This window comes from Pollachius pollachius (genome assembly GCF_949987615.1).
Source record: "Pollachius pollachius genome assembly, chromosome: 3".
In the NCBI taxonomy this organism is placed as follows: Eukaryota; Metazoa; Chordata; class Actinopteri; order Gadiformes; family Gadidae; genus Pollachius; species Pollachius pollachius.
In genome coordinates this window covers 46,054,463-46,075,699 of record NC_136936.1, presented here as the reverse complement: position 1 = coordinate 46,075,699, position 21,237 = coordinate 46,054,463, and the positions used below count along the sequence as shown (strand labels likewise).

General features: G+C 44.0%; 1 protein-coding gene across 1 annotated transcript in view; it reads left to right on the top strand.

Moving 5' to 3' along the window:
* Positions 1–7,203: 7,203 nt before the first annotated feature.
* The window catches only part of clybl (citrate lyase beta like), a gene marked incomplete at its 5' end in the record, with an annotated part of 53,199 nt that continues 39,165 nt past the window's right edge, over positions 7,204–21,237 (top strand). The window contains one exon of the mRNA XM_079731430.1: positions 7,204–7,259. Coding sequence (XP_079587556.1) covers positions 7,204–7,259 — 56 coding nt within the window. The remainder of the gene's footprint in view (positions 7,260–21,237) is intronic.

Sequence of the window (21,237 nt, the reverse complement as noted above, 5' to 3'; positions counted from 1 at the left end):
GACACACAAAGAGATTGGGGGATTACGTGTGTGTGTGTGTGTGAGTGTGTGTGTGTGTGTGTGTGTGTGTGTGTGTGTGTGTGTGTGTGTGTGTGTGTGTGTGTGTGTGTGTGTGTGTGTGTGTGTGTGTGTGTGTGTGTGTGCGTGCGTGCGTGCGTGTGTGTGTGTGTGTGCGTGGGTGTGCATGTGTGGGTGTGTGTGTGTGTATGCAAGTGTAGCCGCAGACGCAGATTTGAAGTGTTTAATACTTAGGTCACAGCACCCTGTGTAACATCGTGGAGGTGTCGGAATTTTTGAATGGAATAAACGTACACTTGAAAAGTAGAGAAGGCAGCCAATTGAAACCCCATCTGTTAAGCTGCAAACATTCACCAAAGGGCAACATAGTAAGTGTTGTGGTACATTTTTAACGCCTTGTCTCCTTTTCATGCCTCTCAGCTTTAACTGCTCTGGCTTGGTGAAAAATGGGAAACAAATGTTCCGCTGACAGCTTTCTCATGCCCAGGGTGTGTGAATATTTATATCATAAAGGTGCCAACATCACCCGCATTTTACAGTCTGACCAGTGCTTAAGCCCCAGGGGGGAGAGGAAGAGAAGGGAGAGAGTGACTAGAGAGAGAGAGAGCGAGGAAGAGAGTGGGGTTCTACTGTTGCTACAACATTAACAAATACAGGGCCCTCGTCAAAACAGAACCACTGGTTCTGAGCTTTAACATGCGTGCGTATAAGAATGAAGAGAATAAAGAAGCACCTTTGTTGGAATGCCAATAATATCACTACAAAGAATATGGGCAGTACACATGTCCTGTTTTCAAACACATATTTATATATTGTGCTAAATATATTTTCGGCAAATCCAATTTACAATGAGCTTTTGTCCGAAAAAGAATCAACAAGACACATCTTGACTCACTGGATGTTTCTTAAAGGGCAAAAGATGTACCCAAGGCAGAACTTTGTAGCATTGTAGCACAATGCTTAATGCCGCTTAGCTACAGAAACCTGGGTTTAATTCCCGCCCTAGGGCCGGGTCAGGTCTGCATGAAGCTTGACCTCTGACCTCCTCAGTCATGCAGGTTAGGCTGATAACTTCAAATGCTCATTATTGCATGTGTGTGTGCGTGGGTGTGTGAGTGAGTGTGTGAATGTGTGTGTGCAACGGTCTGCCATGCTTTCCAGGGTGTCAAGACACATTATGTCTATAGTAAGTTTGTTGTAAATTGGGATGGGCTTCAAATCCCTCCCCCCACCGCTCCCCAGGAAGCCAGGAGGAGGTGAGCAAAGAGGATAGATGCATGAATGGATGAATGGACGGGGGCTTTGATGTGCTCATGTAACTTATATTTATGTCGCAATAATGACTAAAGCCCTGAGCTGTATATCGCCCTTGCATCAGTAATATTCAGTTCCACAGCCATTTTTCCTTCCCCTGTCACTGACTGACTGACTGTCATTGCTTTTTGCTTGTATTAAAAATTCACGGGTCAGTTGTATGGCATTTAGTGCCTGTCTCCCGCGTCCTGCGTGCCCTCGCTAACTAGTCAATTGTGACCACTTTGCACAGCGGCCGTGGCAGCAGCCGCTGCAGCAATGCCTTGGGCGAAGGGTGATTTCCTAATGTTTACGGTGTCAGTGGCAAGCCTGGAGAAACGGTATTAATAACCCAGCCACTGCTTATGAATAATGAATGAAGTCAAATCATTTCCTAAACAAAAGGGGATGTTCTACATACGGCAATAAGCAAGCCCATTGTTGATGCGGGAATGTGCTTATAAATGAGAAAAGCAACTCTGATTCCCTGATTCTGCATGAACAACCTACAGTCGATAGACAGCCGGTAGCATGCTTATAGGAATGCTGCTTGGCTGTAGGCCTACCATCAAAGGCCTGCTACTACTCTACAGAGCGCACGTGACGGCGGTGTTGACAGTGTGTACTGTGAGAGCATGCAGGTCTGTCCTGAAGTGAACCCCATGATGCACGCAGCGCTTTAAGTTCTCTGCGTCTGATGTTCTAGGTGTCTCTCTCTCCATCCCCGCTGGTGTCATGCAGTGAGGCCACTGTCGCACAGCGCCCGTACAGCATCTGTACAATGCGACGGGTCCACGGGACTCTGGAGTCGCGCGCTATGGGGAAGGCATTAGAGGGCATTCATAACATTACAGCAAGCAAACAACACGTGCCAAGGTTCACAGCCTAGACGTCGCCAAGCATCTATGCAAATGCAAATATGCCTAGTGCTTTGGAAATAATAACTGTTGGTTAGCAGTTATTTTATAAATATACGAAACTCAAAATAAAGTGATAGTAAATCGCATGGTTTTAATCCATTTGAAATAAATATGTTTTTCTTGCAGACATTCTCCAGAAACATGTCAAGCGGCACAAAGCTAATACCGCAAAATGACGCAAGACACTCTAATTTTTCGAAGAAACAGACAAGACCTGCTCATTAATTCAGTTAAATGAACTGAGAAAAGAGCGAATCAGAGTGAACCGAGCGGGAAGGAACCATTCTTGAAACCATTTGCTGGTATTTTGGCTTGATGTGTGAACAGAGGCCAAAAGACATGAACCATTTGTCTGCGTGCCTCTCTTTCTATCTTTGTTTCTTCACTTACATATCTATTGAATTTATTCTCGCACCCTGCGATGCACACTCACACTCCCTTTCTCTCCCCTTCGACTCTTCCGCAAATGCAATCATCTTCCGCCGTCTCTTCTTCTGCGCCGGGCCTCACCCCTTCTCCCCCACCCGTTGCAGGGTCAGTGGGCTGGTGGCAGATGGGTCAGGGGGCTCAGGCTGATCTGGGTTTCTTGCACTTGCTCCGGGCGCTGAGGATTTAATGTCTCCTGACACTGTGAGCTCCATCAGGCCCCGCAGCCTCATTCGAGTAATGCAGGGGCCCGGGATCGCGTGAGGGTTTTCATCTGGAAAACCCTAAACAACCATGACCCTTTTATTTTTTTCGGTTTGTGCACAGTTCAATTAACCCGTTTTTTCGCCACTTCTCGGAAAGCGTTTTTGGATTGTGTCTTGTGCCACTATAGCAGACATGTATTTGGGGAATTATATCGTCTTGGTGCAAAACAAGCAAACCTAATGGGAAGTCTTTGGTTGGGAAATTGTGTTAGTAATTAAGGTTATGTCTTATTTGTTTGGTTTGTGGTGGAGGTTTATATCTGACACGCAGGGCATATCCACTCCTGCCACTATCATCCTTTACGAGCACTCGTACGGACTGTTGCTTAACCCGCGCGGCGACCTTGCCACCAACTATGACCATCGTTCCGTCCCTGATTCATCGCTACACTTCACCCTCCCGGGCATGGGATTCTACGAGAGCTGCACCAGCGCACAGGGAAACCGCCCTGCCTCGTCTCACGGGGAAAGGGAGACGAATGAGAGACGAAAAAAAGCCAGCCACAGTGCTTACTCATCTGTTAAAAACGGAGTGATCTGGAAAGTTTGTATGGGAGGGTTTTTGACAGTGCCCTGCTGCTTTGTCAGCGCAGCACATGCTGCAGGCACTGGCATCCCCCTATTGCCTTCTGGGTCATTGGCCAGGCCCAGCGGGGGCCGGGCCTTCTAGCCCCATGACGCATCCCTGATTCACAGCTGGATCCGTAACAAGGTATCATAGTAAATGAGTCGGTAAAACATCACTAGTTTGAAGAGCGTGAAAAATTGTCATGATATCATTTGTGAATTTTGTGATCTGAACTGCCCGGTGGTATGGCAGGTTGAGCATAAAGAAAAGAGAAAGCGAATGGAGGACAGAGAGAGAGAGAGAGAGAGAGAGAGAGAGGGAGAGAGAGAGAGAGAGAGAGAGAGAGAGAGAGAGAGAGAGAGAGAGATAATGACAGAGTTTACTCTTCTGCATCTCTCTACCAGTCTCTGAGGCCTGCCCCCCCCCCCCCCCAATGTCCCGAGGGAGGAGATCCAAGCTAATGTAAGGAGGCAATTATGAAACATGTCGTGCTCCTTGGCTATGAGGCTTATAGGTGTTGCAGCCTTAACATAAGAGCTTCATGACAGATTGTCCCGCTCTGTCCTGTACTCTTTATTAAGTCTATGGATAGTTGTGAAAGGGTTTATTCATGGATTGGTGGCTGTATAACGGTAACTATTATGGATGGTTAAACTAATTGACAAATGCATCATGGATTAATTTTCCTACACTCAATCATCAATCATTTCTCCAACAAAATTTTTCAAAGACAAACAACAAAAAATGTAATAAATTGTGGCAAATGTATTCATACAATTGTGTTTATTAAGTTAGATAACATGATATACACAGAATTATGTTTTATAACGTTACCTTTATTTAGTCTTGGATAGTCTTTGGGATGCTGTTCCACATTGTGTGCCAGATATTATTTTTGTTATTCATAGTAAAAAAAAAAAAAAATTCTGCATCTATGCTATGGAATAAAGAAGTTAAATGTGTGTTCATGCCACTTTCACCTTGCCCCTGTGATCTGTCCTCCTTTCAGTGGGCTAAGCTGCGAGGGCGTGAGTGGGTCAGATGGATGTGAAGAATGGACAAACATCAGCTCCCTCTAAAACCATAATGGAGACCTTGGATCTAAATGTCATGGTTTCATAACGGATACACTGACATTTGTGTGATGGGATTTAGCCATGGGTTAATGTAGCCAGTGCTGGCACAGTGCATTGATGTCCATCTCACCCAGGCTGTGAAGTCTATCACACCATTTTTTGGGCCCCCCCCCCCCCCCCTTACAGAAGTGTCTTTCAAAGAGATGAAGTGGATTCTATGCCGCTTATGGGCAATTAATTTTTCAAAAAAGACTGTTTGATATGTTGGTTTGTTGTGTATGGCATTACTGTGCCCCAGGAACTATTCTGAATTCCTCTTTTCACTTGCACATTAGTGTGTGTGGGCCTGTGCTATTCGTGTGTCTGTGTGCGTGCATGCATGTGTGTACGTATGTATGTGTGTGTGTAGGCGTGTGTGTGTGAGTGTGTGTGTGTGTGTGTGTGTGTGTACGTGTGTGTGAGTGTGTGTGCGTGTGTGTTTAATGGGGGGAGGTAGGCTGTCAGTATTGAAATCAGAGCCATGTAAGTCTAATCAATTATACCGTTTTTCAGATAAAATATTGGTAAATCAAAACACATTTTCCAAAAGTCACAGTATAATGAGAAATTTAAATTGGAAACAGAAACCATTTGTTTATTATAAATGCCAGGGTGAGCTGGTGACTTGCCATCCGTAAATTCCGTTGTCCTTTCATATTCTGTTTAATCTCGGTCCACGGTCCTAGCACTCAAGATTTTTAATGAACCCAGACATCTGAGGCATCAGGTCCTACTGATACATTGTCCATTTGTACCAGGCGGTATGGAGCCAGAAGATTCAATTTTCCCTTTGCGAAAAAAGCATGTGTATGCATGCGTTTGCATGTTTGGCTCTTGCTAACATGACCTCACATGAGTTTGTGGGCCTGAATATCATTTCATGACGTTAAGTGTGTATGGGGGTGGGAGGAGGGGGGAGGGGGTGGTTGGCGCCATTTGTGGCAAAAGGATGGCATAAATAATAAAGAAAGATAAAAAATAAATATAATTTCCAACACTTTAGGAAAACACAGAGATCCCCGTCTCGCCTGCTTTCACAAGCACAGAGGTTCCGAGGAGAGACCCGAATGAGGCGCAGCATCTTTCTGTGATTCAAAGAAAGTGTCCCCAATGCTATCAAAACTGGAATAGAAGACAACAGTTGGGTTCAGCGGACTAGAGGAGGGAAGAGATGCAGTTAACAAGGGCGAGGGAATTCGACCAATTATTTATTTTTTCTCAATAGCCTATCGGTCAAGCACATTTCAACATCAGTTATCATTTCTAAAATAGGCCATGTGCTTCCTAATTTGTCAATGCAATGACTCAGTTGGTGTGAAATGATATTAGACAACATATTAGGTATGAAATGTATAGTGTAAAAATACTCATTTTAGAGCTCATCAAGGCAGATATTCCATATTTTAAATTGGATGCAATGATTTGATTATTTCATTCATGTTATCTCATATCTGATGTTGTTATTGTCAAGAAGAGTGACCTTATAATATGTACCATACAATAAGGAATGCTTTAATTTGACTCTGTAATGCATATAAGCCATTGTATATTCAACCATATATTGCATATCCGATATTTAAAATTACCAAACAAATACTAAAATACCAAAATATTGGCGGCATGTTTTTTATGTATTGGAAAGAATTATTTGGCTGCTAAACTGTGATTTCCAGCCAAATAAATCTACTAAAGGTGAGATATTTTATGGATAAATATCTCACAGAAAATGAGATCAAATATTATTAATTTCTTTCCTGATATATTGCAAAGGAAAAAAAACAACATCAACAAGAAAAAAACATAGTATAGTGTTTTTACTCTTTATTCCTAGTGAAGTACAGTAGTAAGGCACACACACACACGTACACACACACACACACACACACACACACCAACACACCACTTGCCTGTCCTCTGAATACTGACATTTGGAGCGAATCCCCTGCTGACTTCATCATGGTAAATATTGCGTGTCATTCGAGCACCACACTCGGACCTGGCTGACGGTAGTGGTAGTAATTCACCACCGCTGTGAGAGAGAAGTCCTGGGGTGAGTTGTTGTGCTGGTGCTCTAATCTCACTCTTTCTTCCTCTCTTTTCTATTCCACTCCTACAGTTGCCTAACTGTTTTTGTGCTGGTGAGATGCCCATTTCTCTCTCTATATGTTTACAGTTGTATTATAAAAAGAAGGGCACGTAAATAGCTCTTGAGAAGGGTCTGTTTAGTCATTATCAGCAATAAGTAAACACAAAAAGTATGATGTGATATATAATTGCAAGTGTTGTGACTATACTTATTGGAATAGATCTTTCTTTTCCATGGAATGGAAGTAAAATAAAGCAATACTAAATGAATAACAGTTTTATTTTATACTGTTATTTTTATAAATTAAATATACCACTCACAACATATTTTGTGTTTAAGTATAACACATAGGGAGCTTTTCATTTGACTATAGGCCTACATTGAATATTTACCCTGTCATGTGCTCGCGGATTGTATTGGTTTGCCCAGCACTGTGTCTATGGCCTATCACAGCGCATGGGCGGTATGACACGTTATCCTCTGCAGCCAATTGCTGCGCTCCTCACTGTCAATGTCAGAAAACATGGCGCAGTGCATAACCAGAATTGTCAAACGACTTGCTCCACCGTAAGTCAGTATTTTCTCCTACCCTTTCATCTTTTAGAGATCTCCTTTTGAAATGTATACACAGCCAAAGTGCAGTCGCTTTCACTTTGTTAACATACATGTTTGTATTCGCCTTCTTAACGTCGTAAACACAATGTCAGTCACCTAATGTCATACATTGACATCTAACATACAGTTGGTATAGTGTTTGATATTTTGAAATGTGTGTATGGTGTAACATTTTATGAATAAGCCGGAAACCTGCATAATCCACAATCAATTGTATTTATTTATTAAGGTGGGTCAAAGTGGCCACGTTGTAGTGAATAGCAATCATTCCAGGTTGTTGTATTACCTATGGTTGGAGACATACTACATTAGAGAGGCAACAATATACAATTGTGTTTGAGGTTGTTGAACTCAAATCTGTTTATGGATCGTATTAATTTCAATGGCCAACATTTGTAACCCAGCCTAGATTAAGATATATTGTTCTGGGAACAACATAGGCTACAAAACAATAGCAATTTTTTTTTTGCTATCATCTGATAGAGCTAGTCTAATATTTGATTAATATGCTAAGTCAGCAGAATCATTGACAGCTTGGATACTGATAACAGCACACTGTGTGTCCTAATATTTACAACAAATATTGGACATCACAAAGACACCTTGGCTGGATAAGTCTATTGACTACATAAACTAATTTGAGAATGACAACATTGGGTCTCAATCCCCTAAATTCGAGCAGCTTCAGATCAAGCAGACAAAAGAGGCCAGGTATAAGCCTTTTTGCCTTTCTGGTCCATGTTCATCAATACAAAAATAAAACATTACAGAATGATCCGGCTGATATAAACCACTCAGGAATATGAAAAAAAAAAAAAATGATAATGATAACCTTCAACCAGTTTCAACATCGATTACAAAGACGACATGTGAGTGTCGCTGCTTTGAAGAAATGTCCAAACAGGTCACGACCATGTTGGCATGTGGCTCTAATTCAGGGAACATGAACGACCAGAGGCACAACTCTCATGATCCTGCTTCTCTCAAGTGTGAAGTGACTGTCACGCCAATAGCTTTTTTAGGGTTTGAGTGTTTGTGTTTCTGTAGGTGTGGGCGGTGTAAGTGTTTGTGTATTTTTCTGAAAGAAAATTTAAAACTGCCCATCTGTATTCAGTGAGCTATAATGGTCAATGCGACATTATTGTATTTGTTTTTAAGTGACAATATATATATATATTTTTTATTTTCAAAGCAAATTCATTCGTCATTTTACATTGCCGTTGCGACCTAAATGACACCCATGCATCAAAAGATGAGCCTAGTGGCTGAGCTTCTGGTTCCTTTGGAGGAGCACCTTTTATATGGACAGATGCAGACAGCGCTCGGAAGGCCTGGGACTGAGAGAGTGGAATACATGTGGCAGGTTTTTACGGCCAGCCTAGAGGCCGAGACCCGTCACTGGCGGCAGACTGCTCTTTGTCACACACACCCTCTTGTCAAAGATGCAACAGCATCCTGGAGGAAACATTGACTGCAGCCACGGAGTCGACAAGTGATGAAAGTAGCCTAGAGGTTGTCAATTAGTGAGCCAAGGCCTGGGCCCTATAAGTTAATGGGCAGTTTCCCCCCTCTGAGGGCGTAGCAGGGCTTTATAGCACCGCTTATAAAAACCCCAAGAGTAATGCACCCCTTTAACGTTTTCAATTAACAGAAAAGACATAAAGCCACGCAGACGCTCGGCAATCACGCCACACTGTTTCCAAAGTGGCTTTTTGCATAAATTGAGAGCTGACTTTTCAATTTCCACAGTTGCTTAAATGCAGCAGCTACTGTGCAGGGTTTCAGCTTGATGGCGCTTCATGCTGACTGTGAGCACTCTGTGGTTTAGCGTGCGCACATTACCAAGACCTTTAAGATGAGTTGTGAGGATGAGCAGCTTGCATTTTAACAGATCTGGCTTCAGTCATTAAGGAGAATCACTAACACATTTAATTTTTTTTTAAGAATTTTGTAATTGTTTGTATTACTTTTGATGCGGCTTACACTTCCTTAGTGACTTACAGTTGATTTTACAATGAGTTGGTTGACAAGCCAAAACTTCCTTTTTAGGAAAAACAATTAGGCTATTGTTCTGGAAATATTGTTTACGATGGTATCCCTAAATACACCTTGCATCTGTCATGGACATAATTCCTCATACCGATTTTTTTTTACCTGCACGCATAGAGCAGTGCTAATGATAAACAAACACAACTATAAAGCTTTCTGAACAGAAATCTTACCAAACTATCCACTCATGCAGGGTCTTGCCAGGCCCATGCTGACTTTAGCTTCCTCAAAATAAATAATTGACTAAATAATGAGTATTGGATAAACACTAGTGTGTTGACACCTCACTTCCTTATTTACCAGTGGAGGAAGCCAGGCAAACCCTGTGTGTGTGTGGCCATAATCCAATCAAGGGAAAAAAACAACAAGCTTGGGCGACTGTAACCAAATGCCCTAGCAAGGGAGGGTTGAGCAGGCTGGCCAGGTCAAGCCAGGCCCCACGAGCTATACCCCTTCCTTGAACTGTCTATATCTTACCTAATCAGTTTAACTGGCTGCACGGTTGACCTTCGCATGACTAGAACCAAGTTGCAGGGAGAGTCCTTTTAATGTTGTTTAGAAATGAAAGCACAAAGCATGTTACTGAAGCCACTTCGGTGGTCGTCCCACCGTATCAAGAATTGATGACACAGTGTTAAATACACTTTTTATTTGTATTTTTTTATTGGATACATGCGTGTCCAATGAAAATCCCACCACCCCTCCTGAACTTTCCTTTCTTCTTTTCCAGCGAGTTCATCAATAAATCGCTCTATTACCTGTTGTGGAGCCTGCCTTTGAATTCAGTTACAGAGCATTAAGTTAACACGTGTTGCATATGAAAACAAAGCTTTGCTGGCTGTTTGGTTGGGGGGGGTATGGTGATGGTGATGGGGTGGGGTGGTGGGTTAGCCAGCTGAATAAACTGGGTGGAGGTAGAGAAGGCCGCGATGAGAGAGAGAGAGAGCGAGAGCGAGCGAGAGAAGGAGCAAGAGTCCTGCACTTGTCCCCAGCACTGAACAAGGCGGATCCATACGGAGAACAGATGGTTCTGTTTTCCGCGGTGGGTCCCCACAGAATAGAAAACAAGCAGCACTAAAACAAGTGCCTCTATGCTCTCTCTGGCACCGGAGCCTTTGATCAGCAGAACATCTTCTGGCTCTCTCTGAGCAGCGCTCCCCCACAGAACCCCTGGGCGCACATGGACTCGCATCTGTACAAACATGGCCCGAGAGCGGGAGGAATGTGTGAACAATGCAACAAAAGAATTGTGTTTGGGATACTTTGGGAGGGGGGGGGGGGGGTCAAGGGCCTTGGCTCGCGGCTGGTTTATGTGGTTAAGATGTTGAGCGTGGACAGTCGGATCGAATGTTGGAACTCGGGGATATCTTCTGTGTTTTGAGTGATAACACGAGCGTTGTGTGTGTGTGTGTGTGTGTGTGTGTGTGTGTGTGTGTGCGTGCGTGAGAGAGAGAGAGAGAGTTGTGGGCCGATGAACGCGATGTGTGAGATTCCCTTGACGATGACACCGCAGATTGGCCCAGAGTGGATCAGGGCAAATCAGCCTGATAATGTGTTTTTTGGGGTGGTCAAATAAAGTAAGGTATTTGTCTTCCCTTTTCATCTAAGGCTGCTATACACATGGGCTTTGTTATGCAATTTAATATTAACATAAACAAATGATAATCACAAACGCCGTTCCTTGATCAGTCACAGTTGCTGTTATATTAAGCTTAATTATTTTAGACATTCTTACATTGTGATAACCCCTATGTACGTGTGTGCGTGTTTGTGTGTGTGTGTGTGTGTGTGTGTGTGCACACACATGCGGTACCCAGATTATTTCAGGTTTGGAGTCATTCCCCCACAAGTGGTCCAAGTCTCGGTAAAATCAACACGGGTTCAGTTTACACTTCCCAGAGCAATAGGTGTGTTTTCAACACTGAATCCAGATCAGAAACCGAAGCTCGCTGTATCCCCTTCTTCGTGCTCTTCTCACGGCACCTATGTTGGCAGATTGCCATGGTAATGACTGGATAGTTCCAGGCCAACGCGGGTAATATACCCCGTATTTCCTGTCCACACCACCCTAATGAATAAGAGGATTTTTTGTTGTTGGTTTAATAGTGAACTGTTTGTTGGCCAGGTACTCCCTCGTCTTGTGGGGATCTGTGGTTTTTATTGTGTGTCTGTGCTTGTGTATAGGCCTGTTTATTTCATACATGTGATCTCTGGGTGAGCTGTCTGGAGTATGTTTGCAACCCAAGTCGCAGTTCTCCTACAGGCCTCTTGGTGTCACTGTTGACAGAGAGCTCTGTGAAGCGTTTTGCCAGAATTGGGGGGGGGGGGGATTTTGTGGAGCACAGTAAATATTGCATCTTACGCCAAATTAGATTTAGTTTCAGAATGTCATTAATTTACTATCTGACACAGTCTTACCTTGAATATCAACAAGGATCTTTCTGCATGGCAAAGCCTTGTCACAGATTCTAATCAAACATAACCATTTCTCAAATGAATCCCTAAACTCGAGCTGAGTTGTGCGTTCATATCAGTGGCCCACCAAGTGTCCAGCACTATCCAACAAAAGAAATATTAATGCTTTTCTATCCTTTTGTTCTCATTTCTAGCAATCTGATTTCCAAGCTTGTGCATTAGGCACGATAGCCGAGGTGTATGGAAACATTGAAACATGGAAACTTTATTCCTTTGTCTTCTGGTTCGATCCATGGGGTATGGACACATGGAACTCGTGTGATGTGAAGGTATCTAGGTAGGCATTGGGGAGAGTGGGGGCCGCCTCAAGTTGGCGCTTTCCCCTCACCAAGGGCCAACGCATCGCTCCTCGTCACGCCGCAGGCGCAGTGTGCAGACAGCCAGCCTCCTGTTAGCACTACACTTCATTAGAACCAGGTTTGCAGTGGTACCACACACGCGTTTCAAACGGGCATAGCCGGTGCGCCGTCTCCCCCCGTCATCAAAGGGAGCCCGCGTACAAAGGACAGGGGTGTCTCTTGTGTGTCTGTCTGCCCATCAGCCTGTGCTAATGATGCGCGGCGTACACATGTTTTTAACATCAACACACGCCTCCTCTTCCTGTCATTCACGCTCCCTCTCATCCCCTCTCTCTCTCTCTCTCTCTCTCTCTCTCCATTGCTCTCTCTCTCCGTCTCTGTATCTCTGTCTCTCTCTCTTTGTGACTTCTCCTGTCTCTCTGTCCTTCTGACTTTCTCTCTCTTGTTCTCTCTATTATTCTTTGTTTCTATGTACTGTTTCTATCCTTCTCTCTCTCTCTCTCTCTCTCTCTCTCTCTCTCTCTCTCTCTCTCTCTCTCTCTCTCTCTCTCTCTCTCTCTCTCTCGTGGTGTTTGTTTGCCTGCTAGCTTTTTGTTTGTTTATTGTTTCCAGATGGCAGACACAGACTTCATTTGTGTGGCTTTCAAGTTCCCAGAGAGCTTTTTACTGCTTTGGCTCAAGCGCTTATCCTGTTTCCTCTAGCTTGGCTTTATGATGGGCCATTTTATACCCAGCAACTGGAAGCAACTGTCACTGCCAGTCAGGGTAGAGAGATGGGAAGAAGCAGAGAGAGAATGGCAAACATTGAAGAAGTGAGAGATGGGCAGAAAGAGATGGTGTGAGATATGGAGAGATTGAAAAAGAGACAAGGAGTGGGAGAAAAATAGGAAAATCGAGAGAGAGAGGGAGGTTAAAGAGATGGAGGGAGACTGACTGCAACATTCTAATACTCCATTCAAACATCTTTATTAGAGTCTGCATTTGCCCTTCATCTGTAGATGAACCGTATGTTTCTGTTGAGTTCAGATCTCCCTTTCAGGCTGCTGAAAAATGGAGAACACCAAAGATTTTCATTGCGACATTTATTTTGTTATCATTTTCCCGAGGACCAGCCCAGTCTGGCCTGTGCATCATTAAGCACCGTGACGTCACTTATTTACAGGAAGGCGGACTGGTGAGCGGCCCCGTAAATGTTGGGGGGAGGACCAGTGCATGTCTTTACTCATCGGATGTGGTTTAAAGACATGGCAGTAATCAAAGCCCCCCCAGCTGTATAAAACCCTCCCCTTTCGTCTTAAGAGGGCCTTTTCTCCTGGCTGCCATGGAATGAGTGATTGCCCTAGCATTCCAAACTGCCTAATCCCATTTCTAGCAGTGATTTAACCCGGAGCAACAGTGGTCCGGGACTCGCTTCCACTGGCTGACGCCGTTCAAATAAAGTTGACGTATTTGGGCCGAAGCCACGACACCGTAAGCTCTGTTGCGTATTAAGACAGAGATGTTTCCATCAGGTGAAGCTCAATTACAAGTTCCGGTAGTGCGACAAGGAGTCTACTTTTTAAAGCGCTTTCTCTAAGACCTTGCACTGGTTGGCTTGTTATGCCTTAGACAGAAAAGGTTGGTGTGAGTATACGTCTGTAATCTCGAGGTATGGCCACTGCCAGCCTCGTCGGGGACCCGGAAGAGCAGCGGCGCGCCGGCAGCCAGCTGAGCCCAAGTGTCACTCGGACTTTACGATCCCACATAATCGCTGGTGTTTTTGTTTTCGCTATCGCCGCCAATGCGCCCCGGCTGGCAGGCTGGCTAATCTCATCAGGGCTTGGGCTCTCTCCGGGGTGAGACAGAGGACAGCCCGGCGTGACCCATATCTGTGCGCCTGGATGGCCCAGCATCGCATTGGCTCCCTGGCTACTACTACCAGGGTCTTACTACGAGCGTCCTCTGCCAGCCCGCTTACTAGTGTGAGCTGTAAGTAGTACAGCATGTGATTGCCGGATAGGTCGGCTCTGTTTGTCCAGACAGACTTCTTGAAATGTCCTGAATGGCGTGTGGCGGTCAGACAGCGTAAGGGTGTAGGTTTGAAAGGCACTGCTGCTGCTCCACCAACACCACCACCACCCCGTCGTAGCGAGCTGGCTACAGCATTGCACCCGCGTACCCATGCTGTTTTCTGCAACTAATCTACATTAGGTAGAAAATGTTCTGACTGGGCCGATCGTCAGAATCACAATCATCTGATCCCTGCCCTCTGTTTCCTTTCGAGACTGAGGTTTTTGGATTTTTTTTGTGAAAGTTCACACAAGAAATGCCAAACAAACATAGCTGTGAAGGCAAATACTTTGGGCGTCATGTGGAAACATAACAAAATATATGTGCGTCCACCCTATTTCCCTACTTAGTTCATACTGTGGAAAAGTGCAATAAGCTCACTTTTATTGGTTGTGTTTTTACTGTGTTCTTGGGATCTAGTAGCCCATGTCTTACCATTACGAACACATTCAGACATTGGTTTCCCTACTGCCGTGTTGTTCAGTGTCTGGATGAGTAGTCTTTAGCTCTCCTGGGGTTGTTCTGTTGATATGTTGACCAGCTGAGTGCCTAGAGGGTATCAGTGCTGCTTCACAATTCACAATCAATGTCTGTGCTTTCATATTGACACTCATGAATAGGCTCTGGCTTTTTTTCTCTTTTTGTATGATATGAAGAGAATATGTAATAGATTTCTTTGGTTAACCGTAACCAAAACTTTTGTTGTGAATCTACAAGGATATAAAAAGGGAAAGGAAGTCAACACAATGTGTTGTAGGAGTATTAGTGAACCGAGAGCATTGCACTCAATGAGCGTAGCCCATCATAGGAGGTCAAAGACATGCTCATACTGCACTACACACACACACACACACACACACACACACACACACACACACACACACACACACACACACACACACACACACACACACACACACACACACACACACACGTGTCCCAAATGCGCCGACCTACACAGGAAATGTGTCAGCAGTGGAGCGTTTGATGGTCTAATTAAATCCAGTGGATATTTTTGATCCCCTGACGTCTGTACATGTGGACACTGGAGCAAAATAAAGGAAATTCCTTTGTGTGATGGATAGTTTTGACTATTTTGCCATTAGGTCAAAACTCTTTGGAAAATATTTAGCTTTCCATGTCATAACAGCGCTTCTCCATTGATATGAATGCCTGGAATAAGGACTCCACCCTTTGGGAGTTCAGGGTTTGCTTTTCCTTTTGTGTCATTGGGCTCCAAATAAAGCACCCACCAGGCTCAGTCGACCATTCACTTCAATGGTCAGACCTCAGTAAAGCTCATGAAAGCATTAAATAAAACATTTTGGTGCGATGTCTTGAAATTTCAGGATGAAGAACAATAATGTTATGCTTTTTAGCAAATTCAGATGCATGGGTTATTGTAGATGTTGATCATTTGGTCAATGAAATAAGCTGGTGTTTTAGATATACATTATTATTGTACCACAATAAAGCATCATTTTTGTTTTTATGTAATTCGGGCATTCAGCCTGATACTGACTAAAATCTTGCTCAGTTTGTCTTTCAAATGATACCTTTATTCTACGCAGATCATTTCACTTCCTGGTGTTTACCTATTTTTTTCTTAACACAGATGACTGCTTTTGGTAGTGCTATGGTGGTAACGCAAAACATTGCCACCATGTTTATGCCATTATAGAAAGCCCCCACTAACCCCTGTGAATAAGTTTGACCATATTTTTGCTAGTATCAGCTTAGTATCAGCTTTGCTAGTATCGTAATCTGCGATCCCCCTTCTCCTGGCCTGGTGGTCCTGGTGTCACTACATGATGACCTACTGTCTGGGTCATGACCAACATTAGCATTTTCTGTGTCTTTATTGGGCTTACCAAAAATTCAACCGCATGTTGGATAACCTGGGTCTCATTAGTACGACACTGTTTGTTTATGGGCTTTCTTGGTCAACATTTGCTTTTCCAGATTCAATCCTGGGCCACGTGGGTCAACCGAGACATACACCAAGGCTCTGTAATCGGAGCCATCCCCTTCATCATCTAGCCCTACATTCTTACCTAATCCAGCCTTGATTTTAGTCCAATCCAACTATTTGGCCCACTTTTTTTTGTCTCAGATTATTTATTTGATTGCTGTTGACTGCTGTGAAATTCATCGTATTATTAAAAAAATTAATGTTATGAAAGTTATGAAATGATTAGCACCCATAATGGTCTGGTCAGGCACCTTATTTCACTGCTGTCTTCCCCAAGTCCCAAAGACACACCAATTACACACTATAGGCTATGCTGAGTTTTGTTCAATACCGCATGTTAAAGCCTCTGGTTCTGCTGCGTAGCGGCTTGGTGGTTCTGTAATTTGCAATAGCAAATTAATTCTTAAAAAAAAACAGTCATCCATCTGGGAACGCCATCTCCACATCAAACAAACCTTTCAAAATGGCTAAACTCCTCATCTAAGGCCTAATTATCACCTTATAGCTGATAGTGTAGCAAACAAGTCATTATTACCTCTTTTTGGCTTGTATCAACCCATAAAATAAATGATGGCACCTCCGCGCCTGCCACTAATGGATTTGTGTGTAAGTAAATAGGCTCCAGCTGCTAAATGGTTAGCCTATCCTGTTCATAGCTATTTAAAAAAAATAATATTAGTCTGGCACTTGTAATTGCTGTTGTTCCTTCCCCAGATTTACTTAGCACTTGCGTTTGTGCCAGCGAGGATGGGAAGAGAGCAAAGGCATAATTAGTGTGTGACGTGTGTAGTCAGATTTGCATTGAGGTTAACCTGCATTAGAGTTTGCGTTCGGGTGTGGAAGGAACATAAGCACCGGAGATGTCTTTGGCTTTTGTTTTGAAGTACACTGGCTTTTTTTTGGTTTAAACACTCATTTTCTCTCATCATATTCGTCACCATCTTTGCAAGTTCAGTTATAAAGCCTGCATCCAGTTACACTATAAGCCCGTTAACTCCTATTAAATTAAAACACACGTTGCCTCACAGTCTAATAGCACACAGCATTATAGAAATACATGCATCAAAAACAAACACAAGCAGCATGGTAACATTGGCTCATCTTTGATCCACCCCGATTGACAAAGCAACTCCCTCCTATCAAAGGATTGCAAATAAAGTCTAAAGAAAAGACCAATGCACAAAAGGAGGTCTGTGTGTTTGTTTGAAATAATGTCTTCCGCCAGTTCATTGCTGTGTGCTTTCAGCTTTGATCTAAATGAACTAGGGTGGGATGCCTAGCGTTAGATATTGAGTTCACTTAAAGATGCATACACCTGAGTTAAGAATCCAAGCGAGGACAATAAGCCATTATTATTAATTTTTAGCCTCTGCAAAAATATTCCTCTGTGTCTTTCCTTTCATTCTCTGTGTCCCTAGTAGCCGCCGCAGCCATATTCACCATGAAAAGTGGCCCAAATGTAGTGAAACGGGGGGGCCGTACAGGCCAGAGCACAAGCAAATTGCCACGGCTTTTTAGTCCCCATCTTCAGTGATGTGCTACTTCCTCAGGCTTTTGTCTCCTGGTCGGGGCCACAGCTGCCAGGCTAGGTGCGATCCACGCTCCCCTCCCCAAAAACCTGGGTCCACGCGCTGCTGCACCCCCAAACACTAAATAGGAGCATTAGACACACCGTGTTAAAGGCTGCTGGTGCCAGAGCTGTGACCGTGGGTGCGTGTCCTGTCCCTTGGGCAGGGGGGGGTGGGGTGGGGCAGAGGGTTGTTCGTACTGAGGCTGTGCATGCACACGCCCAGGCGCCGCACGAACACACGCACACACTCACACTTTAATACCCACCCGACGCTCGCGTGCGTTTTACTCTTGGTGTCCTTCCATATGAAGGTGGAGGGTGTATATATTTGTACACGAGAGAGAGGGAAAGAGAGAGAGAGCGGACGAGGCGCTGGCTTATGAATTGAACTCGATCCACCGTGTCCCCTAGACTCTGTGCCAGATTGTTGTTTTTTTTTTGTCTGTATCGCTTGTGGCCCCTCTGCTGTTTGGTGTGTCACAACACACCGCCTAAAGACTTGCCCGGGTCCTCATCGTCCTGCTCCCGTCAAGCCCTCCCCTATGCCTCCAGGTGCCCCCCCCCCCCCCCCCCCCCCATCTCCCCTCATGCCCATCTACAGAGCCGCACTGTGAAAATACCCACAAGGCCTATCTGCCCATATGTAGTGTTGCAGATTCTGATTATGCACCAGCAGCATTACACCCCAGCGGGGTATATCCAAACACGAAAATTAATTCACAGCTAAATGCTGCTATATGCAGACCGAGAGGCAGAGGAGAAATGAAACACAGGTTTACACTAGTGAACAGCTGAGCCAAGGGGGAGAGGGGGTGAGACAGACAGACGAAAGGCAGAAAGCACTATGTTTGTTAATGTGAATAGTGAATGGCATGGCACACATTAATTGGCAGGAATTTAATGACATCCTTAATGCACACAGATACAATGTTGACAAGTCCCTGCTGATGTGTTGGGAAGCATGCTGTGAAATGCTGTACGGTGGGCCTATATGGGTGGTCAAGTGACTAACCTTACCATACCTTTGGCAGCTACATTTACGTCCAATAGCTAGTATTTACCTTATAATATCCTGGGCATCATGGTTGGGTGTAGTTGCCCCTTTTGGAGCTGTAGTTAGGTAGTGCTCCTTTGAGGCTTGCTGTAATGAACTTTTGCATGAAAGTACTTGGGTATGACTTTGTCTCAGAGCAATGCAAATGGAATTGCCCCCTGATGGTTTGGAATGCACCCAGCTGGCATTTAAAAGGTGATAATTGGAAAATACAGGATGCAGCCTAAGTCGAAGGCGGGACCTTGTGCTCCACGAGTTAGCCATTGCATGGATGGAGGGAAGAGATGAGGTTTAGGGATTTGAGATGGGCACAAGGTACTAAGTAGAAGGCACACTGGTTTGCAAACATTTCTGCAAACAAATTTGTATGCTTTTGTTTACAGGAATCGAGTTGAGCTTGTGTTTGAATCCAACACTGTCCACAGTTCAAATTGAATAGGTGTGTGGTGTATAACCCCGACCTTAGCATCACCAGCTTGTCATCTCCTTGACATTTGAACCAAATGATGCACTGACCAGATCAGTCCGTACTGGAAGTCAGTGGCATCATGTAGGCTAAACATATTCACAAATCTTGAAACAGCATCCCTGAACTTATTGGGGAAGAAAGTGAAGTGGGTCAGTTTGGTTTTGGGAGGGGGGCTGGGAGGCCCATAGGACTGGCCCTTTACAAGGTAAAATTCAAAGCATCTCCCTACTACGATCCATAGCCTAGCATAGGCTCCTTCATCCTGTCTCCATTACGGCGTTGTCCTCAGAGAGAGCCAGGATAAGACTTGTTTGAAGTCTGCTTTTACTATGAGAGGGGGGTAAAAAAAGATATTTCTCTTAACCGAATGTTGGAAAAACATCACTTATGTGTTCTGTTAGATGTTTATTCAAGTTCAAATTTATTTTACTGAACATGTCAATGATAATCATGTACCACTTGATATATCCACCTCGTTCCATGTTTTATTCCCTTGCTTGTAAAAGCTCAGAGAGCCTTTGGAAGGGAACTAGCGTCAACTCTTTATTTGCTGTCAGAAAGAGCTGCCTGCAGCTAACTATGTTGTGAAAGCACACGGTCACTGGGCTGCCATCCAATCCAAACACTGTGCAGCATCGCAACCCTGCAGCCCAGCCCGTGTCAATCACCAGACATTTCCAGCGTCAATGTGTCAACGCCCATACTGCGCTCTGTCCAGGAAAACCACTAATAACTTCAAATGGAATCCTCCTAATGACTTCCTGTAGCCGAAGCCTTCTGACGCTATGTGGATGCCAGTCGCCACCCACTATTTACTGTACCCCTCACCTCTGACCACTTAAAGCACGTGGCAGTCTGGTGATTTGTAGAGCAATGCTTTGTCAGGATATTGACACTCCAATAAACGCAATGCCTTATTAGGTGTTTTTCTATGCATCTGTCCTTCGTAAAATCCTGTGCCATGTTGTGCTGGTACTGCTTTTGCACACATTTTATTTTGGTATGTTTATAACACCTTCTCGTCAAAATGTAAAGACATACACAATTCTAGGAAATCACAACGATTGCTTGAATCGAACGTTGAAAAACTGTTGTTAAACACTTGAATAACAAAAACGTGAATTTCCATTATCCACCCTGTTGGGGAAGGAAGGGGCACTGGTTACTGGCCGTCCCCTCCCAGTACAACACCTTTAATGGAGAAATAGGCCAAGGTAGGGTCCTGATCTCAAACCTCTACACCTATCACACTGTTTATTGTTTTGTGTTTATACAGCAGTGTTTCATTCACGTAGGCCTAATGTTTCAACCAGTCTTTCAAACTGGCTTTGTTGTTATTCAGTAAATTGACTGCTATCGCCATTGTTTGAATTAAAGTTTTTTATGGTCAAACTCTGGTGTTGGACTTGAGGCATGCTTCCAATTGTCCAATGATATTGTTAATATTGTGAATATTCATAGACTGTTTCAGAGTTTGACTCTGTGCACTTCACCATCAATGTAATGTGCTGCTACTAGGCCGATGATCAGAGAGCGTAGAGTGATGCCGACAGCTTGGATGGCTGGTTGGATCTGTCCCCCAGCGTTCAAGTCTTTAACTCTAAACTCTTTTCCTCTCAACCGCAACACTTCACTCCTCCTCCTCCATGTGTCCAAGCCCTTCAGGATGACATGTGTCTTTCACACTGTGATGTCCACGGGGCCTGCCACAGACACGTGGATTCACCTGGTATTTTGGCCTGTATAGCGAGAGACGCATGAATGCAAGTTCTCTGGCTGGCCCCTTTTTCAATTGTCTTCGTTTCCAGTTTCTTTGTAGGTCCTTTAAATGGGTCGTTTTTATGTCATTTTTAAAACTTGACATCATATTCTGCTATAAAGTTATAGTGTCACAGTGCCAAAAGGCCTATATCTACCCTAAATTGGTTCCGTGTCTCATCATGTTGGATCATGGAAGAGTTATAAAAAACATAATGTTTACAGATCCCTCTTA